Source organism: Alnus glutinosa, chromosome 8 (genome assembly GCF_958979055.1).
Source record: "Alnus glutinosa chromosome 8, dhAlnGlut1.1, whole genome shotgun sequence".
Lineage (NCBI taxonomy): Eukaryota > Viridiplantae > Streptophyta > Magnoliopsida > Fagales > Betulaceae > Alnus > Alnus glutinosa.
Genome location: NC_084893.1, coordinates 28,599,465 through 28,622,559, shown reverse-complemented (window position 1 = coordinate 28,622,559; position 23,095 = coordinate 28,599,465). Strand labels below are relative to the sequence as shown.

Genomic DNA, 23,095 nt, shown 5'->3' with positions numbered 1-23,095 from the left:
GCGCCGGATTCACGAACTTTTAGTCAAACACGTGCTTTAGAAATTGATTGAATTATTGTTGTCAGCTTGCTCTCCATTCAGGCACCCCAACTCCCTGAATAGGACTTGTTTGACAAGTGAAACTGTGAAAGAAAATTTTTCTACTTTATTATTTTTTTTTTTTTTAAAAAAAATAATCAATTTTAAAATATTATAATTTTATATCACATTAATATTTTTTATTATTATTATTGTTTAAATAAAAAATTCACTAAAATATAATTTTTTTTTCACTTTTCTATACAATTTATTTATTTATTATTAATATTATTTTTTTTTTACTTTATATCATATTTATCACTTCTTACTATTACCTCAAAAAAATTTAACTTCTACCCATTTGCCAAACATACCCTATAGTCTGGCCTAACACCCATTTCATGACCAAAGCTTCGGAAGAGGAGAGCTATCAATTGAATGCCTAAACAACTTGAAGTTGATAAATAATTGATCGATCCACATTCACTAACTTAGTCAAACACATGGAGACAAACAAATTAAAGTTGATTGTTGATCCTAAAGGGACAAGTTTAACGTGGACCAGTGACCCTTACGAAATGAGACCTGTAAAGGTTTATAGGAGGTTAGATATTAATTAAATTATTAATTATTTTTAATTCATTTAAGTTTTTAAAATAATTGATGATTTAGTATTAGAGCGAAAGTCTTAAATTCGAACTCAAACTCTATAATTTACCTCTAATACAAATTTCAGGTAAAACTCATACACTATTGAAAACTCGCTTACAAGATAAGGATGTCAGAGAGCTTATATATATACATTTAGGGTGCATTTGAGATTGTGATTTCGTAAACAATAAGTGCGATTTTAAACCAAATCGCAGAACATAGATCGTTTGGGAACTGCGTTTTTAAAAATTGCGATTTGAAAATGCAGAAAATCTGCTTTTTTAAATCGCAGATAAGATGGTGCTTTTTTGAAAACGCAGAATTTTAAAGGTAAATTCGCGATTTTAAAGACCAAACTGCAATTTTGCCAAACGCTTAACTGCGTTTTTAAAAATCACTTTTTTCAAATCGCACATTTTAAAATCGTTATTTTAAATCGCACTTTTTGAAATCGCAAACCCAAACGGACCCTTAAATATCTTAATATACACCCACGCTTCACAACTAACGTTTATGGCGACTCACTCTATTGACACTAATATGATGGTAGCCATTTCTCTTTTGGGAGGCTCCACTCACCTATCAGTATTCAATGACTTAACATTATGCACACACATAGTATCAAGACATTTTAATTCAGTTTATAAGTCGCTCCCAGTCGACATTCACGATGGCCCACTATATTGACACTAACCTGATGTAAAAATTTCTCTTTTGGAGGCTCTATTCACATATCAGTATTCAATGACTTAACATTATGCTCATACATAGCATCAATACATTTTAATCTAGCCTATGTTGGAAATAATATTGGATGGTGCACAAAATTCTTGTTGAAATAAAATAATATCAATCCGAAACAATAATAATAAAATAAATAGAATAAAATTAGAGTAAGGAAAAATCTCACAACGCTATAGAATCATGTAAGAGCATTGTTCTTAAAGGTTGATTCGTACATTCCGGAATATATAACTCGGTGTGATTAGATTCTTTGACACGCAACCTTCCAGATTAAACTATAGCGTCTATCTTCGATAATGACACCAGCATGCCTACATAGGTCATCAATTGATGCTCGCGCAATACAAGCAATTTGATCTAATAATAAGCAATTTGATCTGCAAGTACAACCTCTATTAAAAAATGCATACTCCCAAGAAGGATTCCAAAATTTCAGCAAAACAAGGAAGTAAAAAGTAAAGTTTGTGTGTCGTTGTCACAAGTACACGCGTTTCTCGGAAAGATACAAACCTTTTGTGTTGACGCCCATTGGGAGCATCTCCGACCTTGGAATCTTGGTCACCACGTTATCCCACGCCCAAGCAAAGCTTCGACTAAAAATCGTCTCTCTCGCTCGCTCGGCTTATATAAAGGATAAAAATATCAGTCCAGCGTAGAATCAACCACCCAAGTCTTTCACACCCATTTGAAAGAAACCTCACAATAGCTACAGGAGAAATGGAGCTTCTTGCATCCTCAAAGCACGGTATGTCAATCTTGTTTTCCCGCTACTACTCCTCACCCATGCACTCAGCTACTGATTTTCTCCTCAAACCCGTTTTCCTACGTGGGGTTTCTGGTTCATTACACCTGGTTTTGTTATTTGTCTTGTTTATCTCGTGTGTGTGCAAGAAATTCAAGGTGGGTCGTGGTGAAGGTCCAAAGGGAAGGTTTAAAAACACCAGGGGTTTGTACCATAAGCAGACTCTAATTTGTTGTTTGGGTGTTTCTGTGTTTAGTCTGGCCTTATGTTTACTGAATTACTTTTATTGGTATAGAAATGCATGGTCTGATGAAAGGCTAGTGACCCTTTTGGATTTGGCGCTTAGAGCACTCACTTGGGGTTCACTTTGTGTTTACTTCCGCACCCAATTGTTTAATTCGGGTGAACCAAAGTACCCCTTTTTATTGAGAGTTTGGTGGGGTTTCTACCTCTTGATGTCTTGTTACTGTCTTGTTATAGACATAGCTCTTTATAGAAAACATGTTAATGTATCCGTTCAGTATTTTGTTTCGGATATCGTCTCTGTTGTCACTGGTTTGTTCTTCTGTTATGTGGGGTATTTCGGTAAGAATGAGGGTACTGAAGATACCTTTCTCGAAGAACCTCTTTTGAATGGTGATTCTAGTGAAAGTAATGAAGCAGTGTCAAATAAGTGTAAAGGGGGTGAAACCGTAACCCCTTTCTCTAATGCTGGAATTTTTAGCATTCTTACTTTCTCCTGGATGGGTCCTCTAATTGCTGTTGGCAATAAGAAGACAATAGACCTTGAGGATGTTCCTCAACTCGACCCCTGTGATAGCGTGGTTGGGAGCTTTCCAACCTTTAAAAATAAGCTTGAGGTTGAGTCTGGTACAATTAACAGAATTACCACACTCAAGCTGGTGAAGGCATTAATCTCCTCGGTATGGAAAGAGATTCTTTTCACCGCCCTTCTCGTGGTTATTTACGCATTGGCTTCCTATGTTGGACCATATCTTATTGACACTTTTGTTCAATACCTCAATGGAAGACGGGAGTTCAAGAATGAGGGCTATACTCTCGTTTCAGTGTTTTTTGCCGCAAAACTTGTGGAATGCCTCTCGCAGAGGCACTGGTTCTTTAGGGTGCAACATGCCGGAATTAAAGTCCGATCAGTATTGATCGCAATGATCTACAACAAAGGTCTAACCCTTTCATGCCAGTCAAAGCAGGGCAACACTAGTGGGGAGATCATCAATTTCATGAGTGTTGATGCTGAGAGGATAGGTGACTTTGCTTGGTATATGCATGATCCCTGGATGGTCCTCTTGCAAGTTGCTATTGCATTGTTAATTTTGTATAAAAATCTTGGGCTTGCTTCGATAGCGACTCTTATTGCAACTATAGTTGTTATGTTGGCAAATGTTCCTTTGGGAAAATTACAAGAGAAGTTTCAGGAAAAGATAATGGAGTCAAAAGACAAAAGGATGAAGGCAACATCTGAGATTTTAAGGAACATGAGAATTCTCAAGCTCCAAGGATGGGAGATGAAGTTTCTATCTAAGATTAACGAGCTTAGGAAGACCGAGGAAGGATGGTTGAAAAAGTTTGTTTACACTTCTGCAATGACCTCATTTGTCTTCTGGGGTGCTCCCACGTTTGTGTCTGTGGTCACTTTTGGTGCCTGTATACTAATGGGGATCCCACTTGAATCGGGGAAGATTTTATCTGCACTTGCAACGTTTAGGATTCTTCAGGAGCCCATCTATAATCTTCCAGACACAATCTCAATGATAGTTCAAACTAAAGTGTCTCTTGATCGAATTGCATCGTTCCTTCGTCTTGATGACTTGCAATCTGATGTTATAGAGAAGCTTCCAAGAGGTAGTTCTGATACAGCAATAGAGATTATTGATGGGAATTTCTCTTGGGAATTATCTTCCCCTAATCCGACATTGAAAGATATAAATTTGAAAGTGCAACATGGCATAAGGGTGGCAGTTTGTGGGACTGTTGGCTCAGGCAAGTCAAGTTTGCTTTCCTGTATACTGGGAGAAATGCCCAAGATATCTGGGACCATTAAGTTGTGTGGGACAAAGGCCTATGTTGCACAGACACCATGGATACAAAGTGGCAAGATAGAAGAGAACATATTGTTTGGTAAGGAGATGGATAGAGAAAAGTATGAGAGCATTCTTGAAGCATGTTCCTTGAAGAAGGACCTGGAAATTCTCTCATTTGGGGATCAGACAGTCATAGGTGAGAGGGGAATCAATTTGAGTGGTGGGCAGAAGCAAAGAGTCCAAATAGCACGTGCTCTGTATCAAGATGCTGATATCTATCTATTTGATGATCCTTTTAGCGCTGTGGATGCTCATACAGGATCCCACCTCTTTAAGGTAATTTATTTCCCTTTTCTAATGTCATTATATAAGTATAGAATGATTGGTCTTTTCTTTTTCATAGTATATTATGTACCTAAAGTTGTTGACGAACATATTTGAAGATGGGTTAAGTTGAGGTACTTGAAAAATCCTTGCTAATCCTTTGCACTTTGTTCTGTTTTGTTTTCTGGGGTTGTTGCATAGCTGGTTTTGAACTGTATTTACTTCTATATGGCAGGAATGTTTGCTGGGCCGTTTGAGTTCAAAAACAGTGGTTTATATTACTCATCAAGTGGAGTTCTTACCTGCTGCTGATCTTATCTTGGTAAGCCATTTGTTTTTGCTTCCTTTCCAGCCTTTTTTTTTTCTTTGTTTACTCAACTTATGGAGATTGTTCCCCTCTTTTGTATCTGTGAACTGAAGCTATAATTGTTGTTAGGTCATGAAAGATGGAAGGATTACTCAAGCTGGAAAGTACGATGATATCCTTAATTCAGGAACTGATTTTATGGAACTTGTGGGAGCGCATAAGAATGCTTTGTCAGCTCTTGATTCTGCAGAAGCCGGGTCAGCTTCTGAAAGTACAAGTATGAGCATGGAAGATGGGAGTATGGCCAGTGCTAATGGGGTTGTGCAAAAACAAGAAAATAAAGATGGTAAAGCAGATGACATAGTGGGGTCAAAAGGACAGATTATCCAAGAAGAAGAGAGAGAGAAAGGAAAAGTTAGTTTTTCAGTCTACTGGAAATATATCACTATGGCATACGGAGGAGCTCTTGTGCCCTTTATATTGCTGGCAATGGTTCTCTTTCAACTCCTTCAGATTGGAAGCAATTATTGGATGGCCTGGGCAAGTCCTGTCTCGCAGGACATGAAACCTGCAGTTGGTAGCTCTATGCTGATAATTGTCTATGTCGCTTTGGCCATTGGTAGTTCTTTTTGCGTCCTTGTGAGGTCCTCGCTTCTTGTAACAGCTGGGTACAAGACAGCCACACTACTCTTCAATAAAATGCACTTTTGCATTTTCCGAGCTCCCATGTCATTTTTTGATTCCACTCCAAGTGGACGAATCCTAAATAGAGTAAGTGGAAAAATGTGTATGATGCTGCTTTATTGGGTTCTTCAGAAATGTGTAGTTTGCAATTTTTGTATAGCTCTCTTCTTTAGATTAAGCAATTCCTCTGTCTCTCTCACACGTACAGACATGCCCTTGCCCACACACACACACACTCTTCCTTTCAGATAAACATAATGGGTACAAATTTTTTTGCTAAATTATCTGTGTTTCCTTGCAGGCTTCTACGGACCAAAGTGCAGTGGATTTGAACATTCCATTTCAAGTTGGGGGAGTCGCCTCCTCGGTGATCCAGCTCCTTGGAATTATAGCAGTGATGTCTCAGGTTGCATGGCAGGTTTTCATCATTTTTATCCCAGTAATTGGAACCTGTATCTGGTATCAGGTATATCATTTGACTTCTTCAGAATGTTCTCTTTCATATTATGCTGAAACATGGCTTAATCAGATGACATCTCAAATGACATAAATGATATCACCATGTATTCTTTATGCTACATTCTTTTACATTTTATGATGTCCACATGCTACAAGCTATCATTGAGAAAATGTGAAACCTGTAGGCAGAGTTTTGAGACCTTATTAATACAAAAATCCCACCAAATTGCTGGATAAATAAATACTTGTTTAACAATGTGTTTTCTTATGATAGATTTTTGCGAAGTTGCTAGATGATATAGTGTATTTTCCCGTGGCCTTTTGCCTCATAAATTTTTTGGGTTAGAACTATGTAAAGACCTGCTAATGAATGATAAGCATCCCGCAAACCTAACTCCTAACTCCTAACTCCTATTATTAAAATCTATTATTATCATTTTCTCATGTGGAGGGAGGTGTTCTCACAAATTTATAATTCTGCAGCAATATTACATACCTTCAGCACGAGAACTAGCGAGACTAGTTGGAGTGTGCAAAGCTCCAGTATTACAACATTTCTCTGAAACAATTTCTGGCTCAACAACTATCCGGAGCTTTGATGAACAGTCGAGATTTAGTGGCACAAATTTGAAACTGACAGATGCGTATTGTAGGCCAAAGTTTCATATTGCCGGTGCAATGGAATGGTTATGCTTCCGCTTGGATATGTTGTCTTCAATCACATTTGCTGTCTCTTTACTTTTCGTGATCTCTATTCCAGAGGGAGTCATTGAACCAGGTAAATATTTCCCATCTCGTATCATACTAACAATTTTTCTTGCTTGATTTAAATTGTTAAAGGAACTTGATTGATATCTTTCTAATTTCCTTTTTTTCTTTTTTATTTATTTTTGGTTTCCTTTTTCTCTGAAGGGATTGCGGGCTTAGCTGTGACGTATGGACTTAATCTGAACATGTTACAAATGTGGGTAATATGGAATATTTGCCAATTGGAGAACAAAATTATATCAGTAGAGAGAATATTTCAATACACTTGTATCTCGAGTGAGCCACCTCTTGTGATAGAACAAAATCAGCCGGATCTTTCTTGGCCATCACATGGAGAAGTTGATATTTGTGATCTGCAGGTACTTTTAGTTCTTAGTTGTTAACTACTGCCAAAAATAGGCATTGTACCATATGGGGTTGTTGATGACTAATTTTTATGCTGTGTATAGTAATTAATGATAATGGATGCAATGTAGGTTCGCTATGCCCCACAAATGCCACTTGTATTGCGAGGTCTCACGTGCACTTTCCCTGGAGGAATGAAAACTGGCATTGTAGGGAGAACAGGAAGTGGTAAAACAACTCTTATACAAGCACTTTTCCGAATTGTTGAACCTGCTGCTGGTCAAATAATGATAGATGGCATTAACATCTCCTTGATTGGACTGCATGATTTGCGGTCTAGACTAAGCATTATCCCTCAGGATCCAACCATGTTTGAAGGGACCATACGAAGCAACCTGGATCCACTTGAAGAGTATACAGATGAACAAATTTGGGAGGTGGGTTGGGTTTTTTCTATGGTGATTGAAAGAACTTTCTCTTTGCTATATTTTCCTCATAAATCAAACATGCTGGTTTTAGGATTTGTAGTCAATTGGTGGCACCTGCTTATTTTATTTTATTTATTTTTGGTTTTAATTTTTCCCTTCTAATTGATTAGGCTCTGGATAAGTGTCAACTTGGAGATGAAGTTAGGAAGAAAGAAGGAAAACTTGATTCTGCAGGTTTGCCTTTTCAGCTTCTCTAGTGTAGGGGATAAGTAGAATATCTCAAAATCTTGTGGAAATTTATTGCTTATATTTATATGGGTGCTGCAGTTAGTGAGAATGGAGAGAATTGGAGTGTGGGTCAGAGGCAGCTGGTCTGCCTTGGCCGTGTGCTACTCAAGAGAAGTAGTAAGGTATTGGTGCTTGATGAAGCCACTGCATCCGTTGATACAGCTACGGATAATCTGATTCAGCAAACGTTGAGGCAACATTTTTTCAACTGTACGGTCATCACCATTGCACATCGGATAACTTCCGTTCTTGGTAGTGATATGGTTCTACTTCTAAGTAATGGTTAGTATGTCTCAATCTCCTTTCCCCTTGTACTTTCTTAGGAAAAAGAAATGGTTAGTATGACCATCCGATTTCATCTTAATCCTGTAGTTCGTCCTCCCGTAGTGTTTTCATGGTTAGAATGATTTCATCATAATCGTTTTAGTTTAGCAGATTTCTTTCACTTCTTGGTGCAGGGCTTATTGAGGAATGTGATTCTCCAACAAGATTGCTAGAAAACAAGTCATCGTCTTTTGCTCAACTTGTGGCAGAGTATACTGTGAGGTCAAATTCCAGAGTTTAAAACTTCAGCAGCTGACATTCTGGCAGGTTTCTTGACAATGACGAAAATTCAGTGGCTTTATGATCTTGTTGGAACTATGCTGAATCAGAATTATTGGGATTTTGGTATCTAGTTAGTGGTTGTTCAGTGTTTTAGGCATATTCTACCTTCAGGCGGTGTACCCTTGTTATGTTTAGATAAATAATAGATCTTGATTAGAGTAACTAAGTCGTAACTCTTATGCTTGAAATGAAAGCATGTTTGTGATCTGGACTTGATTAATGGCATCTTATTCCTCTTCTCAATTTTCTCTCAGTGTGCATGAATGTCTCATGTTTAACAAAATGTTGTCGAATGGTAGGTTATATGTAACGGTTGAGCAATTGAAAGGTTGGGATTAAAACAAGTGTGGAATAGTTGATTCTACTGGAATGCCTCTTCTCTTTGGTGTCAGTTTAAAGTGATCTTTTTGATGTTGACAGAAAAGAACTGAATCTGATTTGATATACTTTTATTGACCATGGACAAAAATTATATTGATGGCATTTTTGCACTTCAAAGTGCACTCACAAGTTGTTGTTTTACATCTAATGGCCTTTAATGAAAACAATAATGCATATTATTTACTCAATGCAATGCTTGGGTTGAACTGGAGAATTTATCCAGCACTACTAGAAAATTTACGAAGACAAAAAGTAAGGTTCACATGGCTGTTGTTCTTAACGAATATGGTGGAACTGTGGGAGTATGTACACACCTTCATCTCTGAATCCAACAAATTGGTACCAAATCTTGCTGTTTGACATTAACCCATGGAACTAAATGGCAAATGAGTAGCTAGTAGAGACAGAGGTCGATGCTAGTTTCTGAACCAATATGAAGTTCCTGACATGAAACACCAAAATGTGCTAGTTATGTAGACATTGCTTTCTGGATTTTGTCACCATCTAGACTTCAAATTTTCTCTTTGGTATTTCTCTTGTATGTTTCCTACTTACTTGTTTGCGCACCTTTTGATGATGATTTTGATCAAGTCTTTACTTAACAAATAAAAGGGGAAAAATAAAAAGTTTTCCAAGATGCAAAAAAGATACAAGAGTTTGACTTTAACTCTTGGTCTGTTTAAAGTCTTTTTCTGCTAAATGGCTAAATTATTTTATTACTTAAATGGTTAAATTAAGAATGAAGGGTCTAAATGTTTGAAAATGTGGACTCGTAGAATTTCTTGAAATTTGCAAGGGACCTGAACCCCATCAAAGAGACCCTCCCAAAAACTCCAATATTAAAGTTTTAAAAATGAGTAATGCTATACACACTCCCAGCTCTTTACATTCATTTTTTCACATCTTTAAGTGTTTTTTAAAATCATCATTGGATTAAAATTCAACAAAGATTTATATCAAAGCCACCGGCCCACTTAAGAGCGTAAAGAAGTGAGGGTGTGTTTAATATTACTCTTAAAAAATACGAAAGTGTTATCTGGGCTGGGCTCATTGGATTTGTTTGTGTTGGGCCGAGAGCCGGATGATACAATTACAGGCCTTGTTTGATAAGCATGGTTACAGAACAGGATAGTGCTTGGCACTATTTACTGTACTTTTTTTTTACTTTTTTATTTTTTCCAACAACAATTCACATCAAAATATTTCTACTTTTTTCACTTTTTATATCACATCAATAATTTTTTATTACTATTTAAATAAAAAAATTCACTAAAATACAAAATTTTTTCACTTTTTTATATAAATTTTTATTTTATTTTATATCACATTATCACTTTTTACTATTTTTAAAACTAACAACCCAATACTATGTTAAGTTCTGCCAAACAAGCTCCCAATTACAATTCCAAAAACAATCCGAGTCAAATTTGTTTCTCCCCCACTTGCAGAACGGCCAAATTTTTCCAAAGCTCTGCTTCACTTTTCAAGCCAACCAAAGCCGTCCTTTCTTCTTGCCAAAAAGAAAAAAGAATAATAACGTTGCTGAACAAATCTCAACCTCACCACATCCCCCTCTAGGATTTCTCTACAACCATGACCCTTCCACTCCCACCTCTCCTCTATCTCACCCATTCAAAATTCCGACTAAAACCCTAGCCTCCCAACCTTACTCACACCAAACCTCAAATTCGAACTCAACCCAAAGAATAAAAATGGAAAATCATAGTCCTTGTACATAAAGCATAAAAATTTCGTTCCTTTTTTTTTTTTTTCTTTTTGTGTGTTATTACTTTACTTTATATTTGTCAGCTATAAAGTACCAGGAATATTCTTTGTTAATTTATGATCCTAAGATACCCATTACTTTTTTGGCGCTGAATTTCGGTTTTTGGGTCGTATTGAGGTTTATCCTTGATACGCATTAGCGTTTAGGTGTTGAATTTTGGGTTTTGGGTCGTATTCAAATTTTGGTTTTTGGGGTGTAATTTATGGATATGGCACTTGAATCGTCGATTTTCAATGCACCCAGGTTAGTTTCTGGCACAAAATCATCGTATTTAGTGCCTTACAATCGGCAAATGAGAATGCCGATGAAGATTTTGGAGAAAAGTAATCGGTACCCGTCTCAGTTAGTGTTAAATTGCAAAGGTCCTCGTGGTTTTAGGAGCTATTTCGGTGCTAGATGTCGAGTAAACGACTCGTCTTTTGCAGGTAGAGCTGGTTTGAATTTTGTAGGTGAAGATAGTGAGAGTTCGAGTGATGAAAATGCGGTTTACTGTGTGAATTTAGACTTTGTTAGGGAGTTGGTGAAGCGTGGGATTGTTTTGGCGGCAATTGTTTGTGGGGTTTTGGTGTTTGGGTGTAAGAGAGTCTTTGCAATGGAAGGTGTGGTGAATGTTGGTCATGGGGTTATTGAGCGGAGCATGTTGATGTTGAGGAATGCATGGCCAAAGACGTTACAGGTTCTTCAGGTTTTTAAGGAGCAGGGTCTGATTTTGGCAGCGCTTTTGGGACTTTCAGCGTTTTTCTCCATGGCGGAGACTTCAATTACTACGCTTTGGCCTTGGAAGGTACGTACTTTATTGCCTGGTACTGAGTAGTCCTATGTGTTCTGACTTCTAATAACGACTATTGTCACAATCAAGGCATTTCCCCCTAGATTTAGAATTAAGATAAATAAATAAGCAACATGTTGAGTTGATGTAAGTTTCAGATTGCCCTCCTTATGATGTTAACGAGCATGGTATTTATAGTAGGAATATTGTCTCATTAGTAAGGCAAAAACTGTAGTATTCATTTTATTTTGTATTATGCTGGTTGCTATGGTTACGTATGCATATCGACTCTAAGACTTATTCTGCATTGTGGCCCTTCTACTTCATTGCTTAAAACTACTTATTTCATTTAGTAAGAAACTCAACTTTGCACATGAGACTTAACCTAGTTAATGGTTGCCTTCTTTTCTGTGTATGAAACACAAATTCTTTGATTCCAAGCTACCTAATCTTTTAGAATGTGATACCCAGTTAAAGTTTAATTAACCATATGGCAGATATTTTTGTATGAAAATTAATTCTGGGTTCTTATATGTGTATATATATTGGATGTTCTCTTTTGATTTTCCAGTGAGTAATATAGCCTATTATGATCTTGAAGTGTAATTGGTCATCAGTCTGTTTCAGGTTCGTGAGTTGGCTGAAAAGGAACCTGAAAATGGCGTCTTCAGAAAGCTTCATAGTGATGTCACGCGGTTCCTAACTACTATACTTATTGGCACAACGTACTGACCTTTTTGTGATTCTCAGCATTAAGATTTGATTTTCTTAGCTTGAATTTGAACAATTCTTACCATTCTGGGTCCCATTTATGTACTCAGTGTCGTCAATATTGGAGCAACTGCCTTAGTCACTGAAGCCGCGACAGCAATATTTGGTGAAGCTGGTGTGAGTGCAGCGACGGGAGTAATGACGGTATGTCCTGTTATCCTTGTCTGATAAATAGAAGTTTATTATGAAGGTTAGGGGTTTGATTAGAGTAAATGGCTAGAAGACCTAAACTTATAACACTTAGGCTGCACGTTTTGCGCTTTCTAATAAATTGTGTTTACTTATAAAAAAAGAGGACTTAAACTTATAACATAGAATGAGTGTGTAAGACTGTATAATACAATATCATACAAATCCGAATCCATTAGGTTGTTGACAATTGTTTTTTTTTTTTCCTGATTGTATCAGTACCTGCAATTCTGTAGACTTGCTAACTTAGCAATGGTAAAAGGCAGGAGCTAAATTTTGAAGAGAGGGAGAGAAGAATTTAGTTGATAGTCCGTAATATTTATTTATTAGATGATAGGAATTATTTTTGTTTAAATTTTGTCTTCTACCCTTTTTCAAGTTTTCCCCTTTATCCATTCTGATGTGAATTTTAATTGTACTCGCAAGTGCACGAATCGTTTGCAATAAAGGGTTTTGCAAGTGCGAGGTCGATCCCACAGGGAATTGTGTTCTTGGAAAACAATTTAGTTTCTAAACTAATTAAATCTTAACCTAGTTCCAAAACAATGTTTGATTTTTTATAAAAAGAAAGACAACATAAACTAAATAAAGTAAAATAAAACAAAAGAAAAGATACTAAGGTTTTGGAATCCACACCTACCAAATCATAGCAATATATTCTCATGTTCATCAATACACACCCGAAGTTCTCACCATAAATCTTAGGTATGTTCTACTATGCTTCAAAAAATCATTAAATCATTCAATGAATCCGTTCTTTACACAAATCACAAAAGATATCCGGTTTAAACCAAATCATCAAATGTATCCGTAGAACGAAACACAATGAATATCCAATATTTTGATAAATAAAAATCCAAGCAATCAATTATGTGAAATTATCTCAAATCATCAAATGTATCCTTGAATCACAAAAGATATCCAAGAATCATTCCACAAATTGAAAAGAAGTAAAACATAGGAAAAATTAAACCAAATAAAATCGGATAGTATAAACTTACATGAAAATATTGTTGCTCTTCAATGATGAGGCTTCATCCTCAACCTTAGTTGAAAAATTAGCTACACATAACTATTGAAAATAAAACCTATCCTAAAGAAAAACTAAACTAAAAAGAAAAGAATATTTTGGTCTCTAGCTTCTCTCCCCTCTTTCTTGAGCCTTAGAGGTCTATTTATAGGGAGAAAACAAATCCTAGAAGCCCTAGAATTCCTAGAAAAATCGGAGGTTAATCTCCTAGTTTGAGTAGGAGACTCAAAACACAATCCAAGAAGGAAAAGGACTCCAAATCCGTCCAAATTTGCGATATTTTATTGCGAGGCACTTTTGGCATAGCAAACGTCCGAATTAGGAAAATCTTATTTCACAAGGATTTGTAGAAAATTGAGTTAGCTTTCCAACGCCACTTGATTCACCTTAATCGGATAATTGAGCTGAAAGTTATGATCAAAATACTATAACCTGTGCAGAATCTGAATTCTAATCCGATTTTGACTCCAATTAGAGAAATTTCGATTTAGTCCTCTCCTTGATTTGGTTGAACATAACCACATTATCTAGGTCTTCTCAAAGTGTGCTTTCTTTCACCATAAAGCTATTGTTTTCTCTCAATGACCTGCAAAATACTAAAATACCAAAACTAACAAAAAACATTAGAAAATAACAAAGCTAAAGGTTTAGTAAATGCAAATTAAGGGGTCCACATATGCAATATTTGGCACTCATCACATTCTTAGCATTTTCTTGTGTTCAACTGTGACTCTGTTTAAACATTATTACCCGACATTAACAGATAGCTCAAGTCTTTGCATTGGAGTTTGTACTCTATTCATAAAGATGCTTAGTAATGATTTTGGGGTCTCTTATTAAAAAAAAAAAAAATTAATTGGGAACTTTTATTTCGGTATCATATGAAGCAAGAATGTTGGTCTTTTCAAGCTTAATTCAAACGGTTGCTTTTTCACATGTTGAATATTGTTTAGGTACTCTTATAAAAAAAGAAAAAAAGAACTGTTTAGGTACAAAAATGGGATGTTAAAATGCTAACATGGTTTATGTTTTCCTAACCCTAACAATATTCTAGCAGGTCAAAGCATACATAGAGGCAGGGAAATTTATATTTTGCTTCATTATATGTTCCTCATAGACTGGATACTGAATATCTTCTCCCCTTCCCCTTTTAATGATACTAGGTAGCCATTTTGCTCCTCACAGAGATCACTCCGAAAAGTATAGCTGTTCACAATGCCACCGAGGTTGCTAGGTTTGTGGTAAGTTTGGGAGTTTAATTTTTTCAAAATAACCAAATTCACATGTGAATGCCTAGTTAAATATGTTCACTTTTGTTTTAGCTGTTCACTTATTTGTGCTTAGCGGATACCGCCAACTTCTGCTTTATTTGACAAGGTTTTATTTGCAATGCTTCTAGGTCAGACCAGTGGCATGGCTTTCCTTGGTATTATACCCAGTTGGAAGAGTTGTTACATATTTATCTATGGGGATGCTAAAAATCCTTGGTTTAAAAGGAAGAAGGTGTGCTTTATTAACCACATTTTGATCTCTCAGCAACTTCCCTGTCATATTGTACTTTTACCTCATGCATCTTTCAAAAAGTTTATTAGGTTTTCTATTTTAGTGGTGATGCTTTATATGCAGAAATATATGTTTTGGGTTTTCTTTTCCATGAGGTTAACCAACCAAGTTTACAAAAAGAAAAAGAAAAAAAAAGAACATCATAAATATCAGATAAGGACAAATACTCATTTGGTGTTTTGCTGGTGTGGCTTGACAATGATAACTTTTTATTTTGATGGTCGTTATTTTTCTGTTGAATTTGTTTTTTGTTTTTGTTTTTGTTTTTTTTTTTTAAGTAATAGAAAACTTTTATAAAAAGCGTAAGGTGCCCCTAAGTACACCGGCAGTATACAAAGGAAAGCACCTAAGTTGAACGAGAAAAAGAAAAACCCACAAAGCAACAAAAACTCACAAAACACCAAGAACCCATAAAACCCCAAAAACCCTCAAACCTGAAACCCACGCCTCAACGCTAAAAAACGTGGGTTTTGCCTTTCCCAGGCCTAGAGGATGTGTTGTCCTAGTTAACGGAGCATTCTAAGTTCATAAGCTCCCTTCTACTTTTGGAGCGTTTTTCTGTAGAATTTGTACATGCCTGTGATAATTCGCATCACAATTCATACAAGATACTTTATATTAACGATATAAAAGAATGTAGGATAAGAATGTGCATAATGCGGTTCTAGGGTAGGTTGAATGCATGTTTATTTTTCATCTAAAATAGTGGTTGTTTGGGTATAAATTGGCACAATAGGCCTATGTTTTAAGAGGGTCAACGGTGCAACAGGACCAAGTTTTACAGCTTCTTCTTTTCTTTTTTTTTTCCCCAAGTAGTATCAGTGTAAACAAGTAAAATAATCATTACTGCCATATTCCGACCATGTATGGTTAGCAAAAGGAACCTCAGTTCATGTAGCTTGTTTATTAGAAAGGTTTATCTCTTGGATAGCTCCATTGTTATTCTGCTCCCCCAAAACCAAAGTTAGGTATGGGACGGTAGCATATCAATGGATGCTCAATTTAAAGGAAATGACACATTTGTTGTGAATCAATTTTTATTGAAATTGTTATTAATGGGTTTCTTATTGAATGTTTTCTGACAAAGTTTTTGTCATCACTTGATGTATGTCAAATTTTATTGTATTAGTGAACCATTTGTAACTGAAGAGGAGTTGAAACTGATGTTGCGAGGGGCAGAATTGAGTGGGGCAATAGAGGAGGAAGAACAGGTAATAGAGCAGGATTATGTTGAGTGTATTTGTTACTTTTAATGTTCTTTCTTTTAATTCAATGACTATGCAGTATGCGCTGCAGTTTCTGAATGATAAGAGTGAAGAAAATTGATCATGTAATGCATCTATCACCAAGTATTTTATTCTTCCATTATAATTTGTGTAGATAGATGGAATCTATCTTGAAGGTGTTTAGGAACACAATTTGGGAGGTTTCCCTTGCCCAAACTGCTGGGAGAGGCGTGGGAAACAATGTTACACCCATGTGACCGTGTTACCCCCATAATAAGATTTATGTTTTGGCATCCTAAAAGAGGCAGATGCAGGCTTGCTTAATTAAGATGAATTCGAATAGGCGAATTTTCCATGAACTGAAGTTGACCATGTAGCACATTACCCTATTTCATGTCTATACATGAGCCTCATTTAGAAAAGTATTGTGCTTGAAATACACATGCTATCCCACATTTTTTGGCTTTCTGCAATCTCATATTGATGTGCCTTCTACCCATCAAAGAAAGAGAGAAAAAAAATTAATGTGCCTTCTGTTTACTATTACACTACTTTACTATGCTGCGGTAATCTTTTTCAATTTCTGTAGCCTCTTCTTCTTTTTCTTCTTTTTTTTTTTTTTTTTTTTTTTTTCCTGGGTTAATGTGTTCTTATTCTAAATTATTTTTTAGGATATGATTGAAAATGTATTGGAGATTAAAGATACCCATGTTAGAGAGGTGATGACACCCCTTGTAGATGTGGTTGCAATTGATACTAGTGCAACACTAGTAGATTTTCATAACTTGTGGGTGACTCATCAATATTCAAGGTACATTGACACCTTTTGCGATTGTACTGTGATCTTTTTCTTTTTTTCTTTTTTCTTTTCTTAATCTGCAATATGCTACAATGCTAAAAGAAAAAAAATCTGTTCTTAGGGTTCCTGTTTTTGAGCAGCGTGTTGATAATATAGTGGGTATTGCATATGCAATGGATCTGCTGGATTATGTTCAGAAGGTTGGCCAGTTTGTACTGTTTCTCTGGCTATGATTTTCAATTGCTTCTTCATTGATTGTGTGCCGCAATCTCATAGTGCGCAGAATTATTATCTGTTTGATTTTGAAGGGTGAGCTGCTAGAAACTACTACTGTTGGCGATATGGCTCACAAACCCGCATACTTTGTGCCTGGTAATCTTTAATTTTATGTCAATCTGTGGTCAGAATAATATGCGTAATAGATTAATGTCTCTTCATGCATAGCATAGCAAAAGAAGAGGATAGTCAACAATAAAGTACTCGGGTATAACATGTTATCTTCCCCCAAGTTTAACCAACACAAACTTGAAAAGAGGGGTGTTTATCTTTCTTAAATACTTTAGGTGTTTCCACAATTCTACCAAATCTTTCTGTGCAACAGTGGTGCTCCTTTGGAATTTTATTATGGGCGTCAACTTGTTCTTGACAAAATTAAAATTCAACAAAAAAAATCTTAAGAGTTAGCTAGAACTCATAGTGAACAGCCAAAGCATTGTCATACTCTCTAATAAAAGCATCTCTAAGATCAACCAAATAGTTGCTACATCTCTTAAGTTTCCATTCTTTTACATTTCTTGTGAATTCTCTCATTCGATCAATCAAACTGCTGAGCACCCTGTTCTGTGGATCAAATTGTTTCACCATTATTTTTTTAGTTTGCAATTCTAGCAGTGTGACTCTCCCTTTCAGTTTGGAAGTTACGTTGTAAGTTTCTTGACCCTGCTTGTGGCTTGAACTGCAGGCAGATGTCTACTATTTTTTTGGAAATGGAATTTAGATTCTAGTTATTATCAGTGTGCACCACCGACTTTTAGCAGACTATCAACTATTTTTTTTGATATATATGTGTGTGTAGTTATAAAATTTCAAATGAATCATCATATTATTGGTTCTGCAGATTCAATGTCAGTCTGGAATCTTCTTAGAGAGTTTCGCATCAGAAAGGTTCACATGGCTGTTGTTCTTAATGAATATGGTGGAACTGTGGGAGTATGTACACACCTTCATCTCTGAATCCAACAAATTGGTACCAAATCTTGCTGTTTGACATTAACCCATGGAACTAAATGGCAAATGAGTAGCTAGTAGAGACAGAGATGCTAGCATCTGAACCAATATGAAGTTCCTGACATGAAACACCAAAATGTGCTAGTCATGTAGACATTGCTTTCTGGATTTTGTCACCATCTAGACTTCAAATTTTCTCTTTGGTACTTCTCTTGTATGTTTCCCATGTACTTGTTTGCGCACCTTTTGATGATTTTGATAAAGTCTTTACTTAACAAATAAAAGGGGAAAAAGAAAAAGTTTTCCAAGATGCAAAAAAGATACATGAGTTTCCGCCCAAGTAATTGATATTTGATCATAAAGTTTGACTTAACTTTTTTTTTGACAAGTCATAAAAGTTTGACTTAACTCTTGGTTTGTTTTAAGGTCCTTTCTGTTTAAAGTCTGCATGATCAATTTTGCAACAAATGAAGCAACACAACATGCTTGCAACCTTAATGTATATTAATTTCTGTTCATGTTGCAAACAGATTGTAACCCTGGAAGATGTGGTTGAGGAGATTGTCGGTGAAATTTTCGACGAAAACGATTCAAAGGTAAAGCTCACTGGATTTTTTTTTTCTCCGGCCAGAAGAAAGGAGAAGCTCGCTATTGATTGTCTTTGCAGTTTTTATATTCAACTTGGAAGATTTGCTAGATTTTGTTTTTCTCAGTGAGTGTATACTGTATTCTCTCATGATTATTGTGATTGCAAGGGTTTGGACAAAAATCTAAATGCAAGACTGTGATTGAGAGTTGAAAATTTTGGTTATTAGTACATAATGTAAAATATCAGAATTAATTGTCACCTGGCTCTCTTGGATGTCTTTGCCAATTGACTCTAGTTGATGATTCAAGAGGCACACAACTTTATCTCTGTGGAGGTTGTGACATTTAGGCACTCTTGAGAATTGATAGCTTAGCATTCCATGTTTGATACATCTTGAAATAATTGGTGGCCTTTTCCTGCTCTGCGTTGTTGTATCAATTGACTTTAGTTGATGAATCAAGAGGCACCCAAATTTATTTCTGCGGATATTATGAACATTTATGTACTCTTGAGAATTGATAGTTTATCATTCTATGTTTGATTCGTCTTGTGGAATAATTGGTGGTTTTTTTTTCTGCTCTGGGCATTGTTGCATCAAGTTGCAATACGGGGTTAAAGCAATGCCTAGTTGTAAAATGATACTTTATCAAGCATATTGCATATGTTAAAGTAGTTTTATGGCCTTAAATTTTGGTAATAGGTGCAAGTTGCTAAAAATTCAGACATCTGCTTGTAAACGGTTTTTCTATTATTATGGAGTTTTTTATCTTGGGAGAAATTCATAGTAGGATGTAATTATGCCTTTTAGGTGTGGTGCTGGTTGCTGACATAGCAATTTGTACTGTCATTGACATGCTGATTTTTGTCTCAAAGTCTCGTTCTTATTTTGTTTGCAATATAACAGGAGGAGATTCAGAAAAAGACCGGCTACATAGTAATGCGAGCAGAGGGAGTATTTGATGTAGATGCAAACACTTCTATTGATCATCTCTCTGAAGATCTAAATGTCAAAATGCCAGAGGTATGCTACATATCTATTGATTTAATTATTTATTCTGATGAGTAAAGTGACAGCTGTACCCTGTTCTTTTTGAAGTGCTAGTTTTTTTTTAACTGGCGTGTATACTAAAGTATCAGTGCTTGTACCTTTTCTCGCCTGGTCTCTCTAGTTCAATTACTGATGGCTGAAGGGTCGATCTAATCCAACCATTTCTTTGTAAATGTCTGTCTGTTGGACATGTACATGTGACATATAGCGAATGGTTGTACCCATGGGGTTGAACAATTTAAGGATTGATCCTTTTCAAAATTGTACCAAATCCTATTAATATTTCACCATATCTGGAAATAGACTCGTCGCATGATGTAGTAATCTGTGACCTTTGTTGATCTTATGCAGCCTGATAATAGTGGTTCTCTTTAGGGTTTAGCATGTCACGGTTTTGCCTCATTTTGGAGTGTAGGATTCTCTAAGATCCATCATATGCCAATGCAAATGGATCATAGGCAGCTTTAAGCCATCGCCATACTTGAACTCACCTGATATTTCTGATCAGGACTTATGATCTGAGCTGAAACAGTGTTTCAATTGCTCATGTATGCGACTGAAAATCATGCTTTCAGTGTTATAATGAACAAACTTACTATATACTTTATAAACCATGTTTTCTTCCCTTTCTTTTTTGGGTTCCTTACTCAGATCTAGATTATAATACAGGAAGGTTAAATGAGATCAACTTGTAGTATTTATGTATTTTCCAGTACACTTGGTCAAATTTCAATTGAACTCACTTTTCTCCTGTGGTGGTACAGGGTTATCAGTATGAGACGGTGTCAGGTTTTGTTTGTGCAGCATTTGGCTATATTCCTCGGACAGGTGAGAGCATCAAAGTGGTCCTTGAAAAGGAAAATCGAGAAGAGAATGACGAGTCCAAATCTGACCACCAGGATCAAAAAGAAAAGTGTCAAATATTTAAACTTGAGGTATAGTTTGGGTTTTTTTGCACTTGTAGTTCTTTGGAGGAATTGTTAGATTGAACACTTTCAAGATTATGCACAATTACCCGATGTGTGTGAAGGGAATGCTTTGCATGGGTCCGAGGTTTACTCGACAAGTGTGGGTACACGAAGTGGCCCTGCCTTGGAGGAGTTCCTTGTTATTAAAAAAAAAAAATGTTTTGAGTGCTTTTTAAAAAAATAAAAAAAAATCCAGTTGATCTGGGGGGTTGTTAGTGAGAATTAAGGATAGATAAGTACAGAATTGGATTTGTTTGGCATGCCTTTTAAGTCAATGGTAAATGGAATTAAGGGAATGCAATATTAAGATTGACATCACATAATGTATGATGATTATTAGCTTCATCTTGGTAAATAAACGAAGTGTTGATGGGACTCATATATCTCTTGAAGCATCATCTTTGTTTCTCCTACCAAATTTAGCCAAGTTTTACTGGCAGATATGTAAATTTTTTGGTTTCTCTTTGCAACTGCATGAGAAAGAGAATTTGGAATCCTAGAACGGCCTCTCCAAGCAATACCTGTTATAAGATTCCAAGTTTTTGTATCTTCTTTTGCATTCTCTCAGCAATGGAGCAGGATGTAAAAATTGAAAATGAGCCTTGTCTTGAATAGATGCTTTTAACAGAGTAATACTTGTTCTAATAAAAATAAAAAAGAGTAATACTTGTGTCATTTTGTCTTTGGTGCAGATACTTGCAGGAAATGCCAGAAAGGTCAGTGCTGTTCGATTTGAGCGGATAAACAATGATGAGACAATGTTGGGGACCAAAGGAGTGGCTCGCTTGTTTCCCAAAATCATGAAGAGGAAAGTGGGCAGTGATGAGGACTCTGATGGTATAGAATATGATGATGATTCATTCCAAAGGGGACCAGAGGATGACCTCTCTATTCATCATGAAGATGAATCATGATAGTCAAAGTAGACACTAGTTACATTGCTGTTTGTATTTCCCATAGAAGAAGTAAAAGATTGAGAACAATTAACGAAAATGAGAATCAGCAATGAGGTTAACATTGTAAAATTTTCACAGATGAAGAGAAGTGTCAACATCTGAATCATCAAAATTATTTGTTCTTTCCATGACTGATTCTGTGGAACCTAAGTTTGCGAAAAATGGAGTCTCTGTGACCTGGAGATCAGTATGCTTGCTCTGAAAGTTTGTTTGGAGGTTATGGGAGCCTTGGGGCAGTGTATTAGATGAATGGATCAATTCAGAGTGGAAAAACAACCTGTTTGGATCATAATGCATGCCTGGCTTGACCCTCTCCAGTTCAGATAACAGCCTCAAGAGCTCTCTAGCCTCTCTCATCTCCTTTGCCCTCTGCAATTGTCTAAACCTCTCTTGCAGCAGAGCAATGGTGGATTGCATGTCAGGAGCATCACAGCTTTGCCTGCCCATTGGAGAAGTGAAATCTGCTTCTGAGACTGATATGGTGCCTTCTGAGGTGGGCTTGGATTTCTTTTAGTTCTTCCAATATATAGGAGGTCATTGGTATGTTTAGCCAATAATAGATTCTGAAAGATGAAAATTCGGCACTGAGGTGTAAAGTCCAAGAAAGTTGAAGTTATGTGTGAGGAGAGGCAAAAGGAGTTGTTAGGGAGAAAAGGGTGGGAAGGAAAGTCCAAAGGGAAGTGGAAGGTAGCTTTTGTAGAGGTGAGGATGAGCAGAAACGACAAGAACCCTTGTTAAAGAGGGAATAATTTTCTAGGGGATTGATTTCTTTTTGATTGAGCCCTTTTTATGGAAAGGAGAGAAAGAGCATCCACCAAATGGGACAATCCTCAATACCTCCCCCATTGTCTCCCCCACTCTGAAGTGGCACCGCCTAGCCTACCTCTCTCTGTCTCCCTTTAAACCTTCTGTCTGTCTTTGAGTAGTTGGATGGAAATGGCATGAAAGCAAAGAGGGCTATAGAAATTTGATACTTCCGTGGCTTTTCTTGTAGGACACTTGTATTGAACACCATGACTGCCTCCCTCGGTTCCTCCATTTGTGATTTTGGAACCAAGAAAGGCTGCTTTGGAGAAGCTACCTGTGAACCTATTTGTAGGTGTGTCCTGATAGCTCTGGCAAAGTGGTGTTGGTATAGGAGCTTATAATAATTTCAATGAGGCCAAAACGACCAAACATTCCTCTGCGCCACTAGATAATCCCAAAGTAGTTGTTGAGCAACAAAAAGAATCTAATTTATTTACACTAGTAAAGAAAATTTATGAAACTAACGCCATTAGGAACTGCTATCAAAGAGTTATTGTTTCTATCTAGATAGTGATGTAGCATAGTTCAGGAGCTAGGTAAAAAGGCTGGGTTGCACCTCCGCCCAAATGGGAGCGCGACC

At 36.4% G+C, this 23,095-nt stretch overlaps 2 protein-coding genes across 2 annotated transcripts; both read left to right on the top strand.

Annotated features, from left to right (window-relative positions):
* Positions 1–1,961: 1,961 nt before the first annotated feature.
* LOC133876006 (ABC transporter C family member 3-like) lies at positions 1,962–8,649 on the top strand. The gene is made up of 10 exons (XM_062314303.1): positions 1,962–4,533; positions 4,757–4,843; positions 4,958–5,599; positions 5,814–5,978; positions 6,455–6,749; positions 6,884–7,098; positions 7,216–7,521; positions 7,683–7,746; positions 7,840–8,082; positions 8,259–8,649. The coding sequence occupies exons 1-10, from the start codon at positions 2,131–2,133 to the stop codon at positions 8,363–8,365; spliced, it is 4,527 nt and encodes a 1,508-aa protein (XP_062170287.1). The 5' UTR covers positions 1,962–2,130; the 3' UTR covers positions 8,366–8,649.
* A 1,577-nt stretch (positions 8,650–10,226) lies between these two features.
* Positions 10,227–21,836, top strand: LOC133875270 (DUF21 domain-containing protein At1g55930, chloroplastic-like). The gene is made up of 14 exons (XM_062313343.1): positions 10,227–11,357; positions 11,970–12,067; positions 12,164–12,257; positions 14,496–14,573; positions 14,732–14,835; positions 16,025–16,106; positions 16,793–16,932; positions 17,042–17,120; positions 17,229–17,292; positions 18,038–18,129; positions 18,678–18,743; positions 19,641–19,757; positions 20,549–20,719; positions 21,445–21,836. The coding sequence occupies exons 1-14, from the start codon at positions 10,776–10,778 to the stop codon at positions 21,664–21,666; spliced, it is 1,989 nt and encodes a 662-aa protein (XP_062169327.1). The 5' UTR covers positions 10,227–10,775; the 3' UTR covers positions 21,667–21,836.
* Positions 21,837–23,095: the final 1,259 nt, after the last annotated feature.

Coding starts and splice junctions, on each gene's coding strand:
- LOC133875270 (XM_062313343.1), top strand. CDS start 10,776: ATGGATATGGCACTTGAATCGTCGATTTTCAATGCACCCAGGTTAGTT. Junction 14,574..14,731: donor CCGAGGTTGCTAGGTTTGTG/GTAAGTTTGGGA, acceptor CAATGCTTCTAG/GTCAGACCAGTGGCATGGCT. Junction 16,107..16,792: donor CAATAGAGGAGGAAGAACAG/GTAATAGAGCAG, acceptor ATTATTTTTTAG/GATATGATTGAAAATGTATT.
- LOC133876006 (XM_062314303.1), top strand. CDS start 2,131: ATGGAGCTTCTTGCATCCTCAAAGCACGGTATGTCAATCTTGTTTTCC. Junction 6,750..6,883: donor AGAGGGAGTCATTGAACCAG/GTAAATATTTCC, acceptor TTTTCTCTGAAG/GGATTGCGGGCTTAGCTGTG. Junction 7,099..7,215: donor TTGATATTTGTGATCTGCAG/GTACTTTTAGTT, acceptor GATGCAATGTAG/GTTCGCTATGCCCCACAAAT.